The sequence below is a fragment of the Egretta garzetta genome, unplaced genomic scaffold (assembly GCF_000687185.1).
Source record: "Egretta garzetta isolate BGI_Z169 unplaced genomic scaffold, ASM68718v1 scaffold497, whole genome shotgun sequence".
Lineage (NCBI taxonomy): Eukaryota > Metazoa > Chordata > Aves > Pelecaniformes > Ardeidae > Egretta > Egretta garzetta.
In genome coordinates, this window is record NW_009260349.1 from 498,721 (window position 1) to 525,741 (window position 27,021).

General features: G+C 42.6%; 1 protein-coding gene across 1 annotated transcript in view; it reads left to right on the forward strand.

The window, feature by feature from the left end:
• Window positions 1-39: 39 nt before the first annotated feature.
• The window catches only part of ABL1 (ABL proto-oncogene 1, non-receptor tyrosine kinase), an 84,731-nt gene continuing 57,749 nt past the window's right edge, over window positions 40-27,021 (forward strand). Inside the window, exon 1 of the mRNA XM_009642785.2 lies at window positions 40-809. Within this exon, the coding sequence (XP_009641080.1) occupies window positions 674-809 (136 nt within the window). The 5' untranslated portion in view covers window positions 40-673. The remainder of the gene's footprint in view (window positions 810-27,021) is intronic.

Below are 27,021 nucleotides of genomic sequence, written 5' to 3' on the forward strand. Positions count from 1 at the left end.
GTGGGCAGCCCGAGGCTTGCGATGGGAGAAGGCGAGGCGTTGTGAGGCCGGACCACAGGAGCCCCCCGTCCCGTCCCCTCGCCCCAAGGAGCGTGTGGAGCCTACCAGGCCCAGAGCTGCCTCTGCTTCGCCCTGCGAGCTGACATGGTTTCAGCGTACTTGATCCTGCTAGACTTCGACGATACTTGAAGCCAAATACGTGGCTCCTTGGCCTTTGCTAACTCAATGCTATGCAAAAGAAAAGGAGGAAAAAAAAGAAACCTTGACATTGGTTGCAGTGGGAATGGCTGTCTCCTGCCCTGGGTGAGCCTACACGTGGTTTCTTGTGAGACGAACTGATTCTCCTTTACCCGGTGGAAGACATGCTACATATGGCAACCTGAAACTTTGGTAGTGCTTGGTCATTACTAAGCGGTTGGAACTTGTACTCTTTGTTGTTGTTTTTTTTCATGAAGTCACCTAAGGAGCCTTGTTGCCATCTTCAAAAGCATTGGAGGTATCTGCGCTTGTCTTAATTCTTCACCTCAAGTGACTTTTATCACGCAGCAAGTGCAACCAACGCACCCACCTAAAATACACTCTCCTTCAAAGCTCCTTCCCAACCTGGAGGATCAGGGATCACAGACTCCTTCAAAAGCTTCTCGTCCTGGGAAAGGCTGCCCACAGTTACTTTATGGGGCAGCAGCCTGGAAAAGTTCTTGGGGACCAAAGGAGGCCAAGTCTGCCTGCCCTGCATTTTATCAAAGGAGCAGGGAAGAAGGAGTCATCGAGGCATGGGGGCCCACACTGTAATGTCTTCGTCGAACATGGTAAGAGGTTTCTATTGGTATTTCTTTTGGTTTAATTTTGATTTGCTGAGCTAGATGCAATACAGATTTATTGAAGGACATGGTGCAGATAGAGAGGTACTGTGCTTTATGGAAGTCTTTTGTTTTCTTTCCCTTGCTTCTTAAGGTGAATCTTTTGTGATTGTTTATTAAGAAAATACTGAACTTGGGTCAGATTGTTTGAAACCTGGGCAGACATTATTATACAGCTAAATACAAAATACAGGGAAGTTACTTTTTAAACATTGTACAAGTTTCTCATTTCTGCCTTAGATATGTTCAGTTTAAAGTCTGGGAAAGTGTTTCATCCTTTTCGAGTTGTCTATTTGTAGGTATAGATGAAGCACACCTGATGGTGATGCTATGGTGAGTGACAAGTGTTCTTTAATTTATGAAAGGGACTCTGCTACTTGGGGGGGAAAGACTTCTTTTGGAAAGTTTGTGGATACTGCTGTTGTGACAACTGGTTGGAATAAAACAGTTTCTTGTTAATTTGCGTGATGCATTTACAGCACTTTGGGTTAGTGACTTCTCATAGCCGGTTAAGCCTTCGTCTCATGTGATGGATTTAAGTGCCAGAGGCTAAAGTGGCCAAGTTAGGGGTACAGCAACCCTGTTGTGCTTGTATTCCACAAGCTGAGGGGCCTGAGAATCTTGGGAAAGAAGCTGAATGAAAATCTCACTAGGAGTCAGAGGTAGGTTTAGTAACTGTTTCAAATACCGGGTTGTTTTTTTTCTTCTTCTATTAAAAAAAAATGACTAAAGAAATTATAAACTGAAGGCGTCTCTACAAAAGTGAGATGCAGAAACGCGTTGTTCCACTGAAACTTGTTGGAGTAATCCCTGCATTTGCATAATGCTTTTTCTATTCCAATGTTTTTTGAGAAGGCGTGCTACTGGCTGCTATCTTCTGCTGTAGAATGGGATTTTGACAAAGCTTCAATAGTTTTGTCCTCCTGAGGAAGTTTTATCTGTGAACAAAACAAAAACGCGTCTATAATCTTCACATAATTAAAAATGGAAATATTTGCTGCATCTGAGAGCAACAGTCTAGTAGTTTGTAGAAAAGTTCTGATTCAGTTTTGGTTTAGCTGGCCTTTGCATTCAAACTTTCTCTCACACTTTGTTTCTAGAAGATACCAGAAATCCTGTGCAGCATTCGGTGGACACAGATGCTATGTATGTGCCACTGTATTGAAACACTCTTTTGAGTCACATCAATGTTATTTCTGCTGATTTCCCCCACAATGTTTGTGCACTGAGGTTATTTGGAAATTGAAGGTAACTAAGGGAAGGTTAGAGGACATAGGGGCTAACTTGCACCTCTGATGATAAACCCACTGTTGGATTTTTCTAAGCCATGCTTTCAGTCCTGTGACATACCCGCTCCTCCACCCCCAGTTTGATTGCTGTTTTTACTACTTTGGACAGAGTTTCAAGGTCAAGTGAGATACAGCGAGAGTGCCAACTGCAAGCAGTACAATATTCTAACTACCTTCGGTGTTTTGATGTAGTAGGAGAGCCAGAAATGCTCCTTTTTGATCATCGAACAGGAATAGGCAGATGGTAACGTCTTGCCAGTATGACCTGAGGTCAGAAGATCCTAGCACATTTGCAAAGAAAAATAGCGTCTGTAATGTCCGTACACCATATGTCCGCAAGAAACCTCAGTGTCTTGATTTAGAAAAGAATAAACTTGAAAGGGGACATCAAGGCCAGTACATCTGTTAAGAGAACTGCGAAAGATCAGCCTCGCTTATCCACATGAGGAAAACTTTCTTCGTTTGAGTGTATTAAATTATTCTTCGGAGTACAGACAGTAGAAGGCTGTACCACCGTTGTTTGTTGTTCAGCTCTGTTTTGTGTTTGAGCTGCTCCTATCCTGAAAAATGCTGTTAAAATGGAAAAAATACAGAGGAAACAAAATTAATTTTAGAAAGTTCTTCATCTCCCGCTTTTTTTTTTTTTTAATTTGATAACATGTCTTTGAACTATATAGTCTGACATATGTTATAATTAATGGACAGAATTGTATTTAATGTTTGCAGTCCTATTCAGAAATGGTTCCATAGGCTGTTGTTCATAAAAATAGATGGGCATTTTTTCAGGGCTTAAATTTCTGCGTGTTTGTGTTTTAGTACTTCGATTACACAGTTTCTTTGAAATGCCAAACACTGTATCTGTATTCTCCACCATGCTGTGGGAACTCGCTTGTCCCAGGAAAACGATGTTTCTTGCTTTTCATAACTAAGAAATATTTAAGGAGAAATTCCAGGGTGGGCTGCTTAAAGCAAACCCCTTGAGACAGTCAAACTCTTAAAGGTACTTGGTTGAAATTCTTGTATATTTAAAGCCACGATAAAACAAAAAAATGCAGAGTTGGTGGTAGCACGGCTCTCCTGTTATGGTTGCATTTTGGTGAAGCTGTTCCATGACCCTGTTTTCGTGGGACCATTACCTGCTAAGCTCTGCCAAGGCTGATTCAGCAGACACTTAGCAGTGATTTTTCAGAGCACTGAAGATCTTGATTGCTTCGGTGGTATCGAGTCTTAGCTGAAAAGGTTAGTAAATGTTATCAGATACTAACAGTGTAAGGCAAAATAACTTTCAGGGAAGTAATTCCGTTTCGCAGCCGTCGTGCTCTCTGTTAGCACTCAAAGCAAAGCATCGAGAGGCTTCTGAAAAGCGAGGGGGCAACTGGCCAAGAATCAACTCTGCTGGTGGTCAAATGTTCTGTGAGAATAATGCAGAAAGGCTCTAAATTTTGTCATGAGTTGACAACTGAGGAGTGCATTAAGGGGGGAAAAAATAATCTATGGGCAAGTTTTGGACTTTCTTTGTCTTGCTGCTTTCTGCACTAAGGTTGTTTTGCAAGCTGGAGTTCACTCTGGTGTAGTTACTCTGGGCAGCAGAGTAGCCCTTGACGGGGTTTTATAGATTTCATCTTGATGCAGATTGCTCCATCTTTTAGATTTCTTGCAAGCTTGAAATTGAGAGAAAGTATAAAGGCAATGTTTGCCTCCTCCCCTGTGCATTTCTTGGCTGAGTAATGAGTCTATAGTCGCTGCTTTTTGGGAGCATCCAACTGAGAGAAAAGCTGTGGTCAGTAGACAGTTAATGAGAAAGACTTTGTAAATGCAGACTGAAGTTTGCACGCTAGTGTATCTTGTGCCTTTCTGGGACATTAATCTCAGCAAAGCTCAGACTTCTGAAAAGAAAGAAACAAATCGTTAAGGTGTATTCCCACAGGGCTCATCTCTGATCCCAGAGTTGGCAGTAGCTAACTGGAGCGATTGGCAAACACCACACCTTCTCTAACTGTCTGGGGTAAGCGCTGCTGTGCTGAATGATGAGCAGATCCCCTGAAGCATCTTGGTAGAACAGTACCTCCAAGCAAAAGCAGCACCTGAAGGCTTAAAAAACGAATTCTGATCATTAGACCTATGATGCTGAGGTGAAGAAGGGATGCTAGTGTAACTGCTTAGCAATGTGGTAGATGTGGTCCACAGCTTTGAATTCCAGCTACAGTGCAATCGACTGTCGTGATGCTGCTTGGTCAGCAGCAGAACAGTGTCCTGAGAGGTGAAATCCTGAGCAGCGTCTCCGCTTGTGCGAGCCCAAAAGGTTGGGTTTTACATGTATGCCTTAATGCATAGAATGTGATGGTGTCTGGGAATGGGACCATCTTTCCATGGGCAAGTTGGTGGGAACTTGAGAGTGATTTTTGGATTTAGCAATGGGAAGTTACGATAAATAAAGCTCAAAATACAGGTCTTACAAATGATGCTGCAGCTTTGTCCATATTTGCTGTCATTGGTGCCAGTTTTGCTGTGGCAGTCAGAGAAATAATTGGTTTGGGAGGAAGAAGAAACCTTCTGAAGAGATTTTGAGCATGAGGCTTTCTTATATGCTGTTTGTTACATATAATGGATCACTATAGATATCAACCTGGTCTTACAACCTTTTCATTGTTTTGTGTTTGACGCATTCTGCAAAGCAATACAAATATGGCTAACTAAAGTTGGTAGAAAGAAAAGGAACTTCCTTTTTGAATCTGTGTTACACCTTTACACTGCCAGGGAGTGATAGTTGTTCAGCTTTGAGCTTTATTTTAAGTATCTTTAGAATATAGTTGATAAAGCACTCACCCAAAAATGTTCTTTTCTTACTCTCTCGTAATAATAAAATGTGGTCTTTCTGATAGTTTTGCTTCCAGCAGGTGATAGGGAAGCTTAAATGAGCTGCTTACCTTACTGTAGAGGGATGAACTCCAGGAACTGGATCCATTTTTTTTTTTATACCTTTAGTGCTGAATATAGCTGAAGTCAGCCCACTACAGTCTCTCTCATATTGCATCTGAACTTCTCACAAGGGTGCTGAAAGCTTTAGTGCTTTAATTAGGAAGTAATTGTACAAAATAGATCCATAGCATGTTGCAATAGCTGCCAGTTGGAGATACGCCCTATGAAATTCACTATTAGAAAAAAAAATTAAAAGTGTCTTTTCCTGTATTATTGAATAAAAATTTATTTTTAAGAGACTTTAGGTTTAATAATCTATCTTGTTTTACCCTGTTAAATTTCATGTTTCAACTCTTTGGATTGTGAAAATGAGTGAGTTACTTTATAATTGGTTCCTTCCTCAGGACTTAGTGATTTACCAGCATATGAGTGTATACTACGATATATACTGTCATAATTATATTGGTGTTCATTATTTTAATGAAATGCCAATCCTTTTCATACCATGTAGGAAAATGCCTAATTCCCAGAAGTTTTATTTATGTTTTTGGTGTGAGTAAAATGTTATCAAGAGCTGTAAGGCTTTGGAATGTACTTTATCAGCTGGGTGGTCCAGAGCATGTTATGATCAAGCAATAATATATGACTTTGTACTCGTTATCCTTTATCGTACAGGTGAGGTCAATAGATCTTCTTTATATGCAATATACAATTATTAGGTAGTCAATTGCCCATACATAGAAATGATTTAAATAAGATTCCTTCCAGGCTAGAACTCTGTTTCTTTAAACCCATGTAGTTACAAACCCTGCATTTATCTCTTTCCATTGTTCCTTAGGGCATTTTTATACTCCATCTCTGCTTCACCAGCTGCAAAACCTGAGACTTGACAGAAACTGCTTTACTACTCCTGATTCTGCTTTAGACCGTTCACCTGAAATTGTATCATTAGCATTGGGCTAATAGGAGTCCATTATTTAGAGCCTGCCTTCAGTGTCTCAGGTCTGTGTTCTAAACTGACAAAACTTTCTTCATTGTTAGGCTGGAGATTTGGCAGCTCCCAAACTTTTAATTTCCATGTCTATTGGGAGAGACTTATCCCCAGCTTTTGAGATTGTTGCTTGTGTGTCCAACTTCGATGTGCTTCAGTATGAGTCTGGTTAATGCTGACACCTGCTGCACACCAAGTGCAGATTTGTTTACTGTCTCTGTATCTCTTTTCATCATACAAAGCTCTTGCTATATTTTTTTCTTGCTCCAATTATCAAGTACCAGTAGGTTTTGCTAACTAGCTCCTCCACAAAACTTGGAGTATGTTAGGAAAGAGACCTAAGACTTGCTAAACTGCTTTTCCACACGTTGAGTTGGAAGGTGATGATGGGGAAAGCCTAATCCTTTTCCTGGGCAAAACCAGTTCTGTTTTGTGCACTGACTAATAGATAACTTGCCATGTTTAAGCAGTTGATCTCTTTTATGACGAATAGGTAGTGATTGCTCGTATGCCAGACTTTTATTAGTAGATTGTGCTGGTTCTGCATTTTTATTTACGAATTTTAATAGGAAGGCTGTGTGAGAAGATCAGGACAGGGAGGCAAGAGAAAGCTGCAGGGTATTAGAACAGAAATCACTGCTGCTAAGAGATCATCTCCTTCAGCACACTTCAACATTTACCAAGCAAATTGCAGTATTTTAAATTGAAGAGTTTAAATCTTAAGCTTGAAAATGAGGAGTTGACACAGTCCTGTTCCTGAGAGTTGGGAATCCCGAGTTGCATTGCTGGTGCTCTCTGCGATGGGCTCTGCGGCACGTGGCAAATCACGCGGGTGCGGAAAGGTGAAAATGGCCTTGGGAAGTCTTGTCCTGTTGATTGTTGTTTTGGGGGGGGGGGGGGACGACGGACGGACGCTGTTGTGTTGTGTCTTGGAACAGTAGGGTTGCGTTTCCAGCTGTGCTTGTAGGAACAAGCAGCAAGAAATAACTGGGTGAGTATTGTCAGTCCCAGGCAGTTGTGCTGTGTTTACTCACGTGGATGCGACTGTAACCAGTGTCTTGGCAAGGTGTCAGGTATGGAATGCTGTTAACTGATACCAGGCAGCCTGAATGCATGGCTGCAGTAGTTAGTCCAGCTCTTAACATCCAGCTGATACCAATGGTGTGTTAATAAAGTATTTTAGCATCCCCAGATTTCCTGGGGCATTACTGCAGCTCCGTTGGTGTACTCAATCCACACCGTAAGGTTTAAAACATGTATTGCCGTGGTACTGTGTGAGCGTGGACATTCCATATGTTGTAGGTGTCATCTCTCAGCTATATAAAATGCTTCGATTGATTCGCATTCATGCAGACTGAAGGAAGCGTTTAAAATACTGCTGTCCTCCTGGAGTTATTGTTGCAGATGGACTTTGCTTTCCTTTTTGTTTTTTGGCAGGAGGAGGGGGCTGCCTTCAATCTGCAGTGTCTGTTGATAGCCGTATAAACAGCGCTGGTGCCTTCACCGAGCAGTCTTTTGTCATTTCAGCCGTCCTGTGCCATTCTTGTGAGAAGTAGTAAAGTCTCCTTATAAAAAGGTCTGTTGGGAATCGCAGAGGTCCATTACTGCAGGGACGTGCAGAGCAATTTCAGCAGAAGCAAGAGGGACTCTTGTTGCTTTGCTTTTGACTGTCTCAGTCAGCTCTTATCCTGCTGTATGCTGATTGAAGATCAATCTAAGTAACCTGTAGAGATTATTAATCTGTTTACCAGAGTATCTGTTTTCTCAGTTTAAAGAGGAATCTCGGACAAAAAGGGTAATGAACATCCAGACAATTTTAGTAAGTAAAGCTGCCTAAGGCAATGTATTTCCTTAGTTCTTAACTAAATTAGTTCTTAGAACTTTCCTTGGTTCTTAACTTTGTTCTTTCTTTAAACTTGCATGTTTAATGCCAGTTCTGCACTCACATGTGAAGCGTAACTTTTTGTGAAATGACTGGAAGTTGCACCGCCCTAACGGCAAAACTTGGTGTGAATCTGCTAAGATGGTCTGTTATGCTCTGGGAGGAATCCCCTTCCACACATCTCATGGTAACGGTGGGGCAACCGTGTCCTGAATACCAGCTCACTTTAGTTTTTGCCTAAAGTACTTTCTGAAGTTAGTGTTGAAATTAGATTCGGGTTATTTTTTTTTTTTATTATTTTTTATTCTTCCCCAGCATTTCTTCCGTGCTGTTATCGGTTAGGTTGTGAAAAGCATGAGCTTGCTTTTCTGCAGAGTGCGTGCTGCTAATTTACACGGACGCAAGCAAGATCATCATTCTTTCATGAGTGAGGAGGCTGCCTGATTTATGTTGTGTCATCTCCATGCACTGGTTTTACCTAACGAATAGGATTTCACAACAGATTATTAATCATTAAGTCTTCGGTTTCATTGTGTGTATTAAAGAATCAATATTGCTAGACACTGCCTGCCTGGAGAAGCTTCTTACCCATTAGTGCTGCTTTTCTAAGGTGTTTTGGTGCATTCATCTTCTAGACTGACTTCAGTTCCTACCTTACTCCTACCATAGTGACTCAGTTCTTCACGTGAGCCTTTCCAGGACCCGAGTTGTGTCCAGTCTGCCTCTCTGTAGGCTCATCCTTTGAAGTGCTGTCTGATCAGAGGAAAATCCCGTTTGGTCCAGTCTCTTCTTAGAGCTCATAAAACAGTAAAATGCTGAACCTTATTCTGCTGCGGTTTGCGCTCCATGTTTGCATCAAAGAGGGCATGGTGGCCTCAGAAGCTGGGAATAACGTGTGATGAAGACTATATTGAGTTACATATTCTGCTGCCTGGGTTTGGGGATGGCAAAGCTTGCTGAAGTATGGGATTCCCCCTTTTGCTGACTTGCTCTTTGTTCCCTGTCCGATGTCCATCGCTGTTGAAAGTGTGGAGTGACCTGGGCACGTTCCCTGTGCTTCCCGTCACACTGACGCTGCATGGGAGGAAATTTCACTTACTGTATGCATCCAGAATCTACCAACACACGTGGACTCTGTCAGGTGCTTGCAGTGACCCTCATGCTCTGATCAGCTGCCGAGCCACACCTGGGGTAACCAAGGGCTTTTTAATGGCCTTTTTTTTTTTTTTTTTTTAAATTGTGTTCCCAGAATAAACAATGTTGTTGTCCCAGAGGCTGAATGTGTGAGTTGTAGTGGGATAAGGACATGGAAACTTTAAATAGGAAATTGTTTGGGCTTTTGGGAAATGTTTGCTAATTGATTTGTGTTCAAGTTGCTCAATTTCAAAGGCTGCTTTTTAGGTGGCATCTCATTTACTGGAACTGGTGAAGGGCTGTTCCCAAGCTCTCCGCTTTCTCAGTTTCTGGCATGACCACGGTGGTTATCAACAGGGTGCTCTTATGCAGTAAACTCAACTGCTTTCACTTGGATTTTTGTGATACCTTTGTTATAAATCTTGAGAAAGTTAAACTGTCATTTGGTGCACTGGCCACCAGGTGTCTTCTTTGAATCTTTTTAATAACTTGCTCTGGCTAAACCAAACCCCCTGCAGTAAGGAGTGTCTTGGAAATGAGCAAAAGCTAATGGCAAGAACCAGGGTCAGAAGTGACAACCGTGAATTTCAGGAATAGTGGCTGTCAAGTCTTTTTAGTTACTTTTGGAGCCTATAATCTTTCTGAGCTTGCTTGCTGATGAAAAAAAAGGTTGGTAGGTGATGTTTGCTTTTGCTGTTAATGGGAAAATCTTGCTCTCTCACCTCCTCGAGCTCTATTTCAGCCCATTCTTCATTTTTTTAAGACAACAGAAATAGTTTTCAGTGCTGTATTCCTTCTCACTTATTGCTGTCGTCTTCATTTGATCTCATTCCTCCACCTCTTTTGTTATGCCACGCTGACGTGTTAAAATTATACACATATATATATAATTTTTTTTTTTTACTATTAAATTGCGTGGTTCTCTCAGTATAGAAATTGATTCTGTAAATCCTCTCATAGCATTGTGTCCGGCATTTCTAAACATGTGAGCTTTTCCTGGTGAGCATCCTCAGGGAATAACTGAAAAGGATATTCTGCCTGTTACAGCTCTTGATGCGGTTGGTGTTGTCTGCGCATCAGAATTGCTATCACAAAGCTAATTGTGGAGTTAAACTTTTATGAAGTCATAACAATGCCGATAGAAGCGAAGCTGTAATCTAGTAATACTCTATTTTACTCCATTCTCTTTTGGGTGGGAGAATTTTATAATAATGAAGAAGATTTAGTGCATCTAGCAAAATAGTTTAAGCTATAAATATGTACGCTTGAATGGGTTTTTAGTATTTTTATTAGCTCTAAACTCTCTTCATATCCTCTGTAAATCTGACAACACATAATGTTCATTTAAAAGGTACGTTCTAGTTGAGCCAGAATGACTGGAACAGCCATTAGAGCTATTGTTGTCTGGCTACACCTAATGTTTGCAAATAACTTAGGAAAGCTCAAATGAAAAATTTTGAATTAATGCCAAGCTGTTATTTCTTCTTAAATATATTTAACTTGATGGTTAAGAAGGTGCATTTAAAATTCTCTGCAATCAAACCTTTACTTCTTTTAAGACTATTGATGGATTGCACTAAATGTGTTTGCTATATACATTTTTTTTCCAAATGGGCAGCTGTTTAATACAAAATAGATGTCCTTTACTGGAAATTAACTGGAGGGAAGACGAAGCTATTCCCATCATTTGATACTGTTAATGTTCATACAGAAGCTGCAGTTTCTTTGGGTTCTGTGGATTGTCTGTTATGTCTAGTGCCTCCCACACAGAGGTTTGGATGTCAAGGTGCTATCATGTTTCAGGTATTAAGTAGTAATTATTGTTATGAGGTGATCCCATATGACAGAGTAAGTGTTGCTCAACCCTTTGCATTCCATGTCACTAGGAAAAAAAAAATCTGCTGGGACAACTTCAGTCTAATTAGACCTCACTGGAAGAATTAATGGTGCCTTTTCCCTAGAGAGTGGGTACGCAGTGAGGCGTTGTATGACGACGGTATGTCACCCGATGCGTCGTGTGTTTTGTGTTGCTCACTAAGTACAACTTCGAGATACGTTCCAGGAGTTCACGCTGGAACTGCTGCAGCGATGGGTCTGGCGAGGGCCAGGTCCTATAGGCTGTTACTGGTTAGCAAAATGCACGGTGCTAATAACACCTCTTAAACAAATATGTGATATTTTGAGCCAAGCAAAAGCATGAATTAAAATAGTAAAGGTTGGATTTTTGGAGGCAAACACTAGCTTTAAATGCTAATATAATAATTTCTGTTATTGCGGTTTTGCCTCTGCAAAGCAAAGGTACTGCCTGACGTTTCATTGAAGACCTGCCGCAATGTTGGAAGGAGACCTCTCCTGAGAGTAATTGCGAACTTCACTGAGCAATAGCGTGGCTTTGTAATCATGGGTAGAAACACGGGATTTGAAGAATGTTAAATGAAAATAGTGATCAGTGCCGCATTTGGTAGCGGGTAAGGATTCAAAGAACCATGAAATGTTAACAAGAAATATTTGCTTTCCATTCATTGGAATAAGTAGCACAAATCCAGTGAGGTGGTGGTGTTCTAATTTGGTAACTTAGGTTACTTTTCCCAAAAAAAGTGAATGTTACAGTGTATTGGCCATGTTCACATCGCTTAGTCCTGCGTAACTACAGAGGCATTAAAAACGAGGTGAGATGCAGACACCAACAGGGCAGACGCTTTCCAGCTCAGACATCTCCTTCATCTGCAGCGATTCCAAATTAGGAAGTGGTGGGCTTCAGAACTGGATGATCTGGAGCCCCTGGTATGAGACATGTTTCATGGCCACCAGATAGGCTTGAATCACCCGGTGTTGAGGGTGCCTCGTCACCCTGGTCTCGGTGAGTCACGGCAGTGATGGCGGAACGCTGTCTGCTGGTTGATAAACGTTGGATGTTGTGGCTGACATAGGGAGATTGCTGGTGAGCCACATATGAAATAACTATGGTGTGTGGTATCTGAAGTGCTTGGTTGGGCTGAAATATTTTTGCCGTTCTACCTTTAAATTAGTTTAAATAGCTCTGTGGATGTCACCGTCTTTAAATTCCAGAATTAGAAGGACGGCAGCTCTTCTGTGGTTATGAGGCTTTCATCTGCCGAAGTTGTATTTCAGAAAGTCGATGTACTGCTTGTGAAATGCTCCCCTAAGGCAAATCAAGCCCTTTGGGGAGGGGGACTGAGGACTGGAGCGAAATCAGACAGGCATTTTACGTTTCAATTATTAATATAGTACTTTTTATGATTCTCAAATTGGAATTGCTAGCAGCTGAATTTTAAAAATGTACTACTACTAAAAATTTTAGAAGTAAAACTAACCCTATGCAAGTGAAGGTGCTCTCTTTTACCTCAGAAGCCTCTTTGCTACAGTCTGACACAGTCACACTTGGATTTGAGTTCTCTTTATCCTTGCTCTGGTGGTTGTATCCATAGCCAACCACCATGGAGGTATCCATTTGTGCGCCGTGCGTCAGGGATGAGTCCATGAGAGCTTTGCAGCCTCCTTTGGAGAGGAAGGTCTTACTTAAGGGGAGATACGTTGAAAAAGTAGTGTAGGGTGCATTCCAGACTTGCAAAGAAATTCTGATTTACTTGAAATGGATACAAATATGCAGTACAACTAAAAATTATTATCGCAATGATGCTGAATACAAAGTTGAATAAATGGATTTCTTTAGACTACAGCAAATTGGAAGAGAGCAGGTTGGGCAATTTCCCTTGCTCCTCTCTCCCCATCCAAAAACTGTTTAAAAAAAAAAAAAAAATTCTCTGAGTGTAATACTTTAGGCAAAGTGCTGTCAAAAAAAGGGGAGGGAAGGAGGTCTGTGGGTGAGCTATGGCTGAGAAGTTCCGTCAGTGCACCTAAACTCTGACCCTATCGCTGTAGGCCTGGCTGTTTTGCAAATTTGTGCGATTGCAGGTCCTGCCCAAGCGAAGCCCCCCCAGAGCCAGGGACGCTGGTGCTGGCAGCTGCCTGTATTCGTCCCCTTGCACGATGCAGCACCTCCAACTCCTCTTGAGTACGAATCACCTGTCCTGGCTCTTGATTTCGGAGGCTAATGCATCAAATCTGAGCATCCTGGGTTTGCTCCTGTGGGGAGAGAATTGCTTTTAGCCTGGGATCAGACCTGGAACGTTTTATGAAAGGTTTGGCTTGAGGAGCTGGCCTCGCCAGGGGTTGGCCTGCGGGGGTTTTGAGATGCACACGTAAAAGCAGATAAGGCGGACGGGGGGAGGAGGATGATGGAAATGTGCACGGCTTTGCCGGGGCTCTTCTGCCGCTTCCTGCTGCGGGGGCGGTTATGAGCCAGCCTGGATGACAGAGCTCCTGTTATTTTGAAACTTAGCGTACCACAGATAAACCGCGACAAGGACCTTCGTTCCTACTTTCCCTTATGCCACCTACGCTTTTCCTCCCACATCTGGCTCTTGCACAGAGTAGAAATGAAAACTCTTGCTACCAAAACCAAACTAAATAAAACCGAAGAAAAAAAAGCCCACCACATGCAGCTTTTTCTTTCTGCCTGGCATCAGCTAGTGTTACGTTTGACAAAATGATTGAGATTTTTATTTTTTCCTCCCCCCCCCCCCCCCCCCCCCGCCTCTGATTTAGAGAGGGGAAAAAAAAATCCCATTTCTATAAATGTGTATTTTCAGGCTGGGTAATTGAGGTTTGTGTAGGTAGTAATTCCAGGGATGCGCCAGTGCCGGGGCAAATGAACTGCTGCGTTCTTCCTTGTAGCAGGGAACAGTAATGCGCATCGCGGGTAGTTAACAAGTACCTGCTTGGTTTGTTCATAAGTCAAAACCCAGTTCCTTTGTCTTTATGTTCTTTATCATCGTAAAGCTGCAACTTCTTGCTCTACAAGCCCCTGTAAATAGGTAATAAGACTTCTTCATAGGAGTGTTAGAGCATTAAGAAAAGGGTGGAAGTGCCTGAAGGTACTTGGGGATGGGCTAATTTGTGTTTGCTGGTTTAAATTAGAAGCGCTGCCTTTTGTAAAGGTAATAGTGTCGATACACAGAGTGCGATGCATGTTCAGTTTGCTTTGATTTTTCATTGGGGTGGGGAAGATTAAACTCTTCTTGTATAGCGTTCTCTGGTAGATGCCTGTCCAATAGCCACCTCTCCTTTGCAAATTTGCGTAGTATATCCCCTGGCATTTCACACTCATCTTGTAGCTGCTCACCTTCTTTCTTCCAGTGTGCTAAAGCTGATTTTTTTTTTTATTTTTTTTTTGCCTTGATTGTTGTTTTGCCTTCGTTTTTGTCTCTACCAAACTGTTGCTTTTCCTCTTGGAGAAGCAACTGTCCATCTTCCAATTGGATGCTCTTGAAGGTTGGCTGATTGCTTTGTATTCTGTTGGACTATGAAAATCCCACTGTTGAGCTGAAGGAACTGAAATCCTTGTTTAGAAAAGAAAATTGTAATTTCTTACTGCCTGCTAGAAAAGCTGTTGGCCTGCACTTGCAGGTGACCTGCCAAGGATTGAAAAAAGAAAAATTTGATTTTATCCTCTTTTTTTTTTTTTTTTTCTGGTTTTAAGATGGTCAAAGCTGGCATGAAAAATGGTGGTTTTCTGAGAGGGCCTTTGTCTTCCCTAAGCAGCAAAAAAGAGCAAACCTAATCTTGTTATTCTTCTTGGGTTGACTTTTAATCTCTTGGATATATTAGCTTGCTATTGAAAATAGTATTTTTTTTCTTCCTGCCCCTTTCTGTAAAGGCAAATAGATGCTTTGCTGACTCAATTTGCTATTCCGACATCTTTCTGTGGTTCTGTGTAGTTGTTCTTTCCTGCTGCATTTTGGGAAGATGTAGCTTAGACACTGATGGTGCCCTTTTCGGGGCAGCTGTGCTTGAAAGGCTGGTGGCACTTGGATAAGTTGACGCGCATACATCCCTGCTCGGCTCTCCCACCGCAGCCGGTAGCTCTTGAGCTATTGCCCTAATCACAAGAGTGTTGCAATCTCAGATTGCTGCTGCTTTAATTAAACATACAAGTTCGTGTAACTTGTGAACACTTTGATTTTTAGTCAGTACTTTGGCAGTCTCTAATGCGCAAAATTTTACCTCCAACTGCTTAGTGGAAACAGAAAATCAGACCCACTTGGGAAACTTGCTCGTCAGCTTTCTTGATGAGACTGATCAAAGCTTTTACTGGAACTCATCTGTATGACTGGATCATAGCAAGTGGTGGACAGAAGACTGTTGTGAGTTATAATAAAAAGCTTTGTTTTGAAAACCTGTATTTTTCTCCTAGATTGTGATTACATGGGATGGGTCTTTGATTTCCACTTGGTTCTTGCCAGTTGTTGAGGTCTGACCCGGAGCGTGCTGGGAGGCTGGTGGTGTGATTGCAGCGCTTTGCAGCAGGACAGGCACTCAGGACTTCCAGTTCAGATGCTTTCTTTCTCGTTCAGCTTGCTGGTTTTTATTTATTTTAACAAACAGTAGCAGAAATTGAAGACACAATGCGCAGGTCCACCCCTCAGCAATTTCCCTTCTTCCATCAGCTCTCACCAAAACAGCGATGGGAAAGAAGAAACATAATTGTAGTAAAATGTTATGCATCTCCTTCATACCATAAACCCTGTACTTTAGAAAAGATTGTATTGCTGGACTCTGTATTCCAGAAACACTGTCCTTCCATTTTTTCTATGTTGGCCCTTTCCTGCAAATAATATTTTCATAAGATGCCATCTGCATTAATGCCATTTTTATTTTTTATATGAACAGTTGTCTTTCTAGTGTTGTAAAATAATCTTTCCAGCTGAGACTGAGTTCATCATTCAGATCCATGTTCAAAGAAAATGTCTTAAGGATTACAAAAAGCTAAAAGCCGGGAGGAGGCCATCTTGCTTTTGTGATCCTTTGGGCTTTGAGATTTTGGTTCATAGCACTTGGTATTTTTTTTTTTTTTAACCTCATGTCTAGGGACATTTTATCATCCTCCTCTTTCCTGTTCCAAGCAATTACATTTATTTTATCTTCAAGCAGCAGCCTGTGGCAATAAATTTTAGGAAATTCCTTCCCGCCCTTTATTAAGCCCTACATAATAGCTTCCGCTACTCACTCATACATTCATTAAGAAGAATTAAATGAGTGCTGGCGGCCATTAGCAGAGCGTTTAATAACCTCTCCAAGGGAAGGTGCAGCAGATTGGAATAAATGAACAGGAGCAAAACCAAATGCAATAACTTCATAGAATTTGCTCAGCTAATTTGTTCTTTAAAAACAGACTTATTTACATGAATGTAGTGCTTTAAAAGGTGCTGGTTTGATACCGCTGCATGACGAGTCCCCAGTTTGGAAGATCCTTGGGCAGTGGCAGTGAGCACTTGGCTGTGGTGCCTGGTGGAAGGGTTGTGGGCTTTTTAGGGAGAGAAAAGGCATTTTAGTATGTCCTGCCCACTTCCCCAACTGCTGATGCCGTCAGCAAGGCTGATGGCTGTGCTTACGGATTGCAGTGAGTCTTGTAGGACCTGGGCCATGACTGGAACCGGGCTCATCTCCTCTGCTCTCCACCACACAGCAGTCTTGGGGTGCTAGTGATGGCTGATCCCTGCCAGGCTAGGTTAGGTGAAAAACTGAGACCTGTTACCCGTAAGCAAATTACCCCCTCCTCCATCGGTTCTTCACTTCTGTTTTAAAGATGATTTACTCTTCGCTGACATCTGGCATATGAGGGAGTCAAAATACCCCTAAACGGCTTTTCTGAAATCAAGATAATTTAGCAGGTATCATTGCAAGCAATTTGCTTAGGAGATCTCAACTTGTAAAGCGCCGGGACAACTGATAGACCTGGAGCTGCATGTTACAGCACGTGGAGCGGCTGAAGAGTTTTGCCGCCAGCCTCTAGTCCTTTCCACTATTTACAGTATTTTAACGTCCATGTGCATAGCCTGCGGACGAAGGAACATCGCTGGGACGCGTGCGGATTAAAGTGCTCTCTTAATAGTTTGCGAGGGTGCTTAGCTGGATGTGCTGTTCCTCTTGTCTTGGTGGAAAATAAACAGAGCTTTAAGATGACACCAGCTCTTCTTTTACCAGCCTGCTCCTGTGTATAAGTTGTGCTAGCTGGGTACACCGGCTTAAGCCAAACACCGTACACACGCTGGGCTTCCAGTGCCACAGCGAGTGTGTCTCAGCCTTGCTCAGTAGGCTTTAGCGCTCGAGGATCTAATACTGCCACGTTGTTTTAGCACACTTCAAAGCTTCAGGCTGACTTTAACTTGAAAAATAGAAAAATTCTAGCAAATAAAAAATGTGAAGACTGTACAGCAGTAGTTTTTGTGGCTAGCATTTCATGATGGAAAGGCTGACAACCTTACTTTGATTTCACTGTTACCTGTTTTGGAGGTAAAAATATGGTGATTCAGATTTTATTCAGGTATTGTGGATGACAGACTGTGGATGAGATTTTCTGTTTGGTTTTTTTTTTTCTGTAGTCATTTCAGAGCTCATTTGAGGAGCTCAACGAGTTGAGAACAACGACAAAATAATTGCTGTTATTGAACTGAAGATGCAGCTTAAGACTTTTACCTGGATCACTACATTTCATTGATATTTTAATTTGTGGGGTTTTTGGCAGATGAAAGATAATGAGAATCAGTTTGCAGTTGGAAATATTTGCACTGGAGACTTCCTAATTTTTTTAATTACTATTTTTTTCCCTGCTACCTACTACACATGCAAGTTTCCTGTTTTAAAGTCTTCATTTTATTTTAAGCATCAGCAGTATAGGAATGGAGTGAATCCGCACAAACCATGTCAGTATGTGATATGCTGCTAATAAGCTCACAGTATCTTATTCTAGTGTCTGTGCCAGCTAATAGCTCAGATAATAACTTTCAGATGTGTTGTAAATAACATTGCAGAGAGATGGTACCGACGTTTGTTTTTAACGTACAAATGTGTATATGAACCTGGTTATTTGCATTGCTTTTTAAATGGCCTAATCACCTTTCATCTAAGGGAAGAAGTAAGGGGAGAGGGGAAGATTTTGATTGAGCTGATCGGGTTTGGATCTATCTCGAGCTCTGATACATGGACAGCAAAATGTTAGTTAGAGCAGGAATAAGAAAAAAAAAGCAGGATGAAATGCTGATGATGAGCTAATGTGTTCTTATGGGGTCATTCCCCTGCTAGTAAATAGCAGCCTTGGTAATTCTTGCTATTTTCTTGCAAGTTTGCAGTATTTCACGGTTGAGCCCTGGGTCCTGAATGCAGGCGGTAAAAGCATTAAACATGACCAACCAGCAGCCCTACCTCCATCTCCAGTTTTTCCCTCTCCCCCCAACCGCTTTCCTTGCAGTATGAGTTGGTGGCACTGGAACAGCTCTTCCTCCATTTTAATTATTCTGGAAGCTTTTTGTCCCGGATTTGAGGAACTTAGTTAAAGAGGCAATGTAAATTGCAAATGGTTGTCCTCATGCTAATAAAAGCTAACAACTGTAATAGTGTCTTTATCAGTTTGAAACAATTCCTTGATCCTTTCCTCCTCTCCATTAATGTAAGCCACTCGGCGCTCTGACATTTGATCGGGAGTTCAGGCAGCCGCAGAGGCGAGCGGCAGCTTGCTAATGGATTTCTGATTGTTCTCCTGGTCCAGTCTCCCCCTGATGAATGGTGCGGAGTTGACTCTTGCAGTCTGAGGAACTGATAAAAAAAAAAACACCACTTTGCCATCATTTCATTACATTTTTCCGGGAGAGGAAGAGAGATTGCCCCTGCTGTCCCGATGGCTTGCTATCCTGCTCAATTAGAGATACATAGAGGAGCAGCCTCCTTGTTTGAAGCTGAAATTAGTTTTACAGTTTATGTTACGTCTTTCCTGGGCAGCTGGTGGAATCCCTGCTTGCCCTGGGGAGGCTTGGGCAGGCTTTCCTACCCCTGTTTGCTTTAAGGCGTTTGCAAAATGACTGATGTTGCATAGCTGCCTGATGTAGGGTTTCCCGTGGGGAGGTCTGCGGCGGGGGGGGTGTGTTTCTCTGCCTCCTGGACAAAACACCTTTTAATCCCAGACCTCTACATTTCAGGCGTATGTAGCCACGTCTGCCTGGGGTCAACACGCAGAGTCCCCCTCCAGAAGTGCCTTCAATAGGGCTTTTATGCAAGGAGCTCTTAAATGGATTGTGCCTGTTGGTTTAGTAACTTGGATTATAGGGGTTTATTATATGGCCTATTCTAGGACTTGTGGGTGCTAATGGGGAAATTCAGGATGATCTTTCTATTTCAGTTGTTATGGGATAACAGGCATCTTGAAAACAAAAATAATGTAGAAAAAAACCTTTAAGCTTAGGAATGATTCATTAAAATGTTTCTATCAACTTAAAACCAGCATTTGCAGTCCCTTTCCCATCCCTAACAACTTTAACCAGCTCATTCCTTTCCCTTGAAGGATTGATTCCCTTCCCACTATTCCTGGTGAGCTGTGAATTTGGGCTTGTAATTAAGGTATCTTGAGTTATTTCTGATTTGTCGACATGACTAATGAAAGGGGTTATGCATTATGGCTCCTTTCACTGCTGTGCTCTTGCATGTGGAGGTATTTCGGGGGCTTTGTGGGTGTAAATCAGCAGTGTGCCAGCCTGCAGACTCCGATTGCTGGAGCAATGACACAGCGCAGCCCGGTGAGATCCCTTCAGGCTGTGCACCTGCGTTTTTTGTTTCCTGGAAAACTCCAGGTTAATTTAGGCCTGGGTTTTGAGGTTGTTGATGATAGCTGGTGATAAACTGTGTTGTAACAGACCTACGTGATAAACATGAATAATGCCTTGCAATACATTTTATTCCCATGCATCCGATAAATGCCTGCTGTGTTATTTAGCCTGGATTTCAGTAGATGTATCTTCTTCTCCCCCCTCCCAGTTCTAGAAAAAATAACTAATGAATTGTTGGCTTAGTGCTGTCTTGTAGCTGAAGAGTTCAGGCTGTGCGTTTCTTTCCGTCACAATCTCATTATATTCCACAGCTACCTCTGTTGGCCTAGTTCAGATAAACAGTATTAACTCGTATTAAAACCCAAACCCTGTATGCATAGACTGTGCTGCCTTTCCCTTCCAGAGAAGTTGTACCAAGGTTAAGGCCTTTGGATGCAGGCAGTTGCCTCTAGGGAGAGCTGATGTACAATACAGGAGCACCCCGGGCTCCGTGGGTTTTCAGAAGCAGTGGTTATTGGACTCATCTTCTTGCAAGGAGGGCATCATTTGCTCAGCACATGCTGTCTTTTGGTAGGATTTTGAAATGATAACTCCCATACTTATAAGAAGCTTTTAAGCGAGATCGTCATACTTCTCCAGAAAGAAGGCCGGTTTATCGTCTTCTCTTGCTGTTACTCACTTGTTTTGACTGGTATTCTCGCCATTCCCGTTTTTCCTATTTTCATCATCTTTCTTCCTCTTTGTTTAATCTCTAATCACTTCAGAAAATGCAAGCCAGCATGATTTCCTGCAAACCTAGTGCAGCTCATGGATCAGTTTCAAAGTCATCGAATCTGGACCTACTGAGTGCTCGTCACAGGAGGGCTAATGTTCCGGACGTAATATCTGGCGGTGTCACGTTGCCCAGTCCAGTCCCCGCTGAGATATGCAGCTGGAGCTCTCCTCTCTGCTCTTTTGTTTGACTCCTCGATAAAAGCAAGTTGATTATTTTAACTTGTAATAGTTATACCCCTGTCCTGTGGACAGGCTAGTACCAGATATCTGTACAGTCTCTTCATTCATAGTGCAGAAAATGTGAAGAAACATGCTGCTTTTTCCCGTGGATCCATACCACTTTGGTTTAGTAACCCGTTTGGGGCTTTGTTTGCTGTTTGAACTACAGCCATTTGGGGTTTTCTGTTGTGTGTGGGGTGGTTTTTTTGTTGTTGTTGTTTTTTTGGTTTTTTTTTTTTTTGAAAGGATGCCAGCAAAATGGCATATTCAAATGTTTCCAAACTTTCCCAATTACGTAGAAAATAATCACTGTGCCAGAACCACCAGGAATCTTTCTTATCATACATGGTTTTTTTTCTTTGATTACAGTCTTGCTGAAAGGCAGCGTTTAGGCAAACATTCCTCTTTGTGTTCCCTGGGATGGGTTGTCAGTTTGTTAGACTTCCAGCAGTCCTGTTTATTCACGTGTGCCTTTGGAAGAGTAGGGACACAGCAGGTCATTTTCTGCCTTTGTTCACTGCTAAGCAATTAGAAAATAATTTATGGCTTTGTTTCTGCTTTCGAATCCCTTAAGAAAATGATGGCATATTCTTAACCCAAGAACTATGGCACTGAGACCTCTGCATCAGAGAGAAGCTGTTCCTCATCTGCGTTAGCACACCGGGGCACTCAGCTGCTGATTGGGCCCTTTGGCTGTTATTTAAAATTAAATGAATAATGAATTTTCCCATTCAGCCAGAACTGGGTAAGTGGTGGAAGTGATGTACGTGCTAGATCCCTGCCTGGGAGCAGCAATGTGACTGAAAAATCAAATGCTGTTCAGGCATGCTGGCCGACGTGCACGAGTACTAGCGAGTACGTGACACCGGGCATACACCTGGGTCTGTCTGCCCCCACTAGAAGGTAGTTGCTGCACATAACAAGCCATCGAGGTTTTATCCTAACCCAGTAAAACATTTGCGTTGTGGGTATGGAATTAGTGCCTAGGTTTATTGATTACCTAATAGTGTGGTCTTCAGCTGTTTAACCTGTTGAAGGTTAATTAAAAAAAGGAATGGCCAACACAGTGACCTTATTATTAATCTGAGTATGACGGGGCAGAACTAAGAAGTGCTTTGTGTGCTGAAATTGGTTTATAAGCCTTTTCTAGATTGCTTTCCCTCCGCCCCCTGCTCTGTGCCTGGCATTTTTTCCCCAGCTTGACATAAATATTTGGCTAAGGCTAAAGGGATGAACAGAATTACGTACTATCAGCAGAATTGGAGGGGGAAGAAAAAAGTTCTTCTGCCAATCACATCATGCGCTGGGTAGAGCAAAGACTTGACTTAAAGCATCTTATTGTGTTTGGCATATGCTAAGCAGGATGAAGATACAGTGGGTGCAGGTCATCGCCCACTGCACGTTTCCCAGGCTTTGGGAGAGCCCTCCGTCCAGGAGTTTCAGCAAGCCGCAGGCTGGAACGAGAGGGCTGTAAAAATAACTAATGAATTGTTGGCTTAGTGCTGTCTTGTAGCTGAAGAGTTCAGGCTGTGCGTTTCTTTCCGTCACAATCTCATTATATTCCACAGCTACCTCTGTTGGCCTAGTTCAGATAAACAGTATTAACTCGTATTAAAACCCAAACCCTGTATGCATAGACTGTGCTGCCTTTCCCTTCCAGAGAAGTTGTACCAAGGTTAAGGCCTTTGGATGCAGGCAGTTGCCTCTAGGGAGAGCTGATGTACAATACAGGAGCACCCCGGGCTCCGTGGGTTTTCAGAAGCAGTGGTTATTGGACTCATCTTCTTGCAAGGAGGGCATCATTTGCTCAGCACATGCTGTCTTTTGGTAGGATTTTGAAATGATAACTCCCATACTTATAAGAAGCTTTTAAGCGAGATCGTCATACTTCTCCAGAAAGAAGGCCGGTTTATCGTCTTCTCTTGCTGTTACTCACTTGTTTTGACTGGTATTCTCGCCATTCCCGTTTTTCCTATTTTCATCATCTTTCTTCCTCTTTGTTTAATCTCTAATCACTTCAGAAAATGCAAGCCAGCATGATTTCCTGCAAACCTAGTGCAGCTCATGGATCAGTTTCAAAGTCATCGAATCTGGACCTACTGAGTGCTCGTCACAGGAGGGCTAATGTTCCGGACGTAATATCTGGCAGTGTCACGTTGCCCAGTCCAGTCCCCGCTGAGATATGCAGCTGGAGCTCTCCTCTCTGCTCTTTTGTTTGACTCCTCGATAAAAGCAAGTTGATTATTTTAACTTGTAATAGTTATACCCCTGTCCTGTGGACAGGCTAGTACCAGATATCTGTACAGTCTCTTCATTCATAGTGCAGAAAATGTGAAGAAACATGCTGCTTTTTCCCGTGGATCCATACCACTTTGGTTTAGTAACCCGTTTGGGGCTTTGTTTGCTGTTTGAACTACAGCCATTTGGGGTTTTCTGTTGTGTGTGGGGTGGTTTTTTTGTTGTTGTTGTTTTTTTGGTTTTTTTGTTTGGTTTTTTTTTGAAAGGATGCCAGCAAAATGGCATATTCAAATGTTTCCAAACTTTCCCAATTACGTAGAAAATAATCACTGTGCCAGAACCACCAGGAATCTTTCTTATCATACATGGTTTTTTTTCTTTGATTACAGTCTTGCTGAAAGGCAGCGTTTAGGCAAACATTCCTCTTTGTGTTCCCTGGGATGGGTTGTCAGTTTGTTAGACTTCCAGCAGTCCTGTTTATTCACGTGTGCCTTTGGAAGAGTAGGGACACAGCAGGTCATTTTCTGCCTTTGTTCACTGCTAAGCAATTAGAAAATAATTTATGGCTTTGTTTCTGCTTTCGAATCCCTTAAGAAAATGATGGCATATTCTTAACCCAAGAACTATGGCACTGAGACCTCTGCATCAGAGAGAAGCTGTTCCTCATCTGCGTTAGCACACCGGGGCACTCAGCTGCTGATTGGGCCCTTTGGCTGTTATTTAAAATTAAATGAATAATGAATTTTCCCATTCAGCCAGAACTGGGTAAGTGGTGGAAGTGATGTACGTGCTAGATCCCTGCCTGGGAGCAGCAATGTGACTGAAAAATCAAATGCTGTTCAGGCATGCTGGCCGACGTGCACGAGTACTAGCGAGTACGTGACACCGGGCATACACCTGGGTCTGTCTGCCCCCACTAGAAGGTAGTTGCTGCACATAACAAGCCATCGAGGTTTTATCCTAACCCAGTAAAACATTTGTGTTGTGGGTATGGAATTAGTGCCTAGGTTTATTGATTACCTAATAGCGTGGTCTTCAGCTGTTTAACCTGTTGAAGGTTAATTAAAAAAAGGAATGGCCAACACAGTGACCTTATTATTAATCTGAGTATGACGGGGCAGAACTAAGAAGTGCTTTGTGTGCTGAAATTGGTTTATAAGCCTTTTCTAGATTGCTTTCCCTCCGCCCCCTGCTCTGTGCCTGGCATTTTTTTCCCAGCTTGACATAAATATTTGGCTAAGGCTAAAGGGATGAACAGAATTACGTACTATCAGCAGAATTGGAGGGGGAAGAAAAAAGTTCTTCTGCCAATCACATCATGCGCTGGGTAGAGCAAAGACTTGACTTAAAGCATCTTATTGTGTTTGGCATATGCTAAGCAGGATGAAGATACAGTGGGTGCAGGTCATCGCCCACTGCACGTTTCCCAGGCTTTGGGAGAGCCCTCCGTCCAGGAGTTTCAGCAAGCCGCAGGCTGGAACGAGCGGCATGTGTCGGTACCCGCGCTGCAATGTGACCTCTGCTGCATTCCCCAGGCTCATTCCTGGCATAACTTGGCCCCTCCATCCCCACCCCCTGTCCTGGCTGGTTCACGGTCAGGCTGGAGAACCCTGGTAACCCCAGCAGCATGACTGCTGCATGGTAGAGCCAGACCTCAGGCACGCTTAACTGTTTGCTTGGAGGCTAGAGATCAGCTCCGGGTCTGAGCCCACCAAGGAAATGCTGTGACAGGAGGGGCTGGTAGGTAGGAAAGGCTCTTGTCCCTAAATTTAGCTCTCGTGCTAAACCAGACGGCCAGCATTGCTGCCCCAGTGACGTGGAGCTCATGTAGCAGGAGAGGTGGAGAATGCCTGAAAACTGCCTGGCTTTGGCAATGACTGACGTTAAATTTTATTTGTGCGGAAGAAAATAGCTGACGGTACCTTTGTTGGCTTGCCAAGCTTTAGACCTGTGCAACCTCACCATGTGAAGATGCTTATCCTTGTTAAGAGTAGAGTAACCTCTTCCAAAGTAATTTAAACAAAACAGAAAAAGAAATCCATAATGCCAGAGTAAGTGTCAGATAATGGGTTATGTGTCTTTACGTGTGACCTTTGGATTATAGCAAGATGTCTAACAGGCAGGACCTTTTGCCTTGGGTTTTCTTGTAAGGTGTGCTCATCAGCCTGAGAACAGCTGTTGGTACGAGAAATAATTAAGGTTTAATTGGAGATGTCCATTAGGAGGATAGAGAGAGTAACACTGGGAGAAAATGAGAATAAACTGTGAAGGCTTGACAGAATAAGAAGAAAGTTTAAAGAAGAATAACTCGTGAAATGGAAGCTGATGCAATATTGGTGCGATGGCGGAGCAAAAAAAAAAGGCTGAGGAGCCAGGCTGGAGCCAAGAGCAGTAAAAGAGCTGAGCTGGCGGATCAGATCAAGTACAATTGCCTGAATTATGCTGGGATGGAAGAGAAGAGGAGCTGAGGAACATCAGGGCATGAATTTGAAGAGCTTGGAAGTGAAAAGGAGTGTTTTGGATGACAGAAGTATAAATGGAGACGAGCAGGAGGCCTGCTGGGGTGAAGTGACAAGTGGGAAAGTGGTTTGCTGGAGGGCCCTGCAATTCTTGGAGGATGTATGGTAATGCCCATGCCCCGATGAATAGGAGTGGGTGTTGAATTACTAGCAAAAATGCCTCTTCTCCAAAATATCGTTGTTAATCTCTTTTAGTGTCAGTGCTGTGTTTAAATAGAAGCTTACAGCCCTTGCTTTTGTCGTGTCGATGTTTCAAGGGGTTTTGTTTACATTGAGCGTATTTGCAGTGGCACCAGGGAGGTAAACTGCTCGTCAGGTGGTGCATGTCCTTGGTGCTGCTCTGGGAAGAAAACCCAACAAAACCCCATGAATCAAAAGCCCTACTGCTGATCCAAAAAATATGCTCCCAAGCCCTGCTCAGCAGGCCAGTTTGTCCTGGTGGGACTGTAGGGGTGGGAAAACCTGAGCGAATGCTCCTTATCTTCCTTGTAGCTCTGCAGAAACCGAGTCACTGAGAAGTGCAATGGCTTGTCCTTGGCCGTGCGGGTAGTCCAGATTGGGACAAATTGAAGACTGACGGCTGTTGCGGATCGCCTAGGATGTTTTGCCCTATAAATTCTAGCCAAAATGAAAATAGTTCCCTTAAACAAAATATTTAGGCAGACTCTATTTAATAAACATCCCCTGGAGTTTCCTTTCTTCTAAATGGCATGCTGAAATATGTTCGAAAATTCTGCTGTTGAAAGTGGAAAACTGCACGTTAGCGGTTCACACCGAATTTTCTAATTGTGAGTGTGTGCATTTAGTGCCTTCGGATTTTCATCATGCTCTTTAGCAGAGCTGCTTCAAACTCTATGGAGGGAAGTGCCTTTTCCTAAGAATCTGAGAATGTTTGAAATATTGAGAACAGATTTAGTATCTTTGATGAGAAGGTTAGTCTGGTGCTTAGAGCAAAGTCCTGGGAGCTGTAAAAGTGCAAGGCTATTATGCTAGCGGAGCCAACTGACTTTCCTCTCTGCGCGACCTCCAGCAAGTCCTCAGACCTCTTTGCATATCATTCAACCCAGCTGGAAAACCTAAGTAAACAGCAGGAACCTTGCTGGAAGCCAGAAGCCTCGGCTGACCGAGTTATTCTGGGGAAATGGGGAAATGAAATAAGTCATGATCAGGTAAACAACATGTAGATTGGATTGTTTTAAAGAGAAAGTAATTCCATAAATAGCCAAAACCGCTTTAATTTGGCTTAGTTTGAATAGGTGAAGTGATTGCTCTGTCTTACTTTATAGCAAAGGAAAATTATACTTAGAGCTTCCCGTTTCATCAGACTGTTTAGAGAGTCTGTAGAAATGGAGTTAATCAATATTTCTATTAGACACATGCTTGGGCCCCATGCCACAAGCACTCATTTTTAAACCCTTCAATCTTGTATCATTTATGGAGATTGTATTGTCAGAAATAGTGCTGTAAATAATTTATTTTGCTGCCAGTGCTTTTCTAAAGGTCTCTAGGCGTGACGC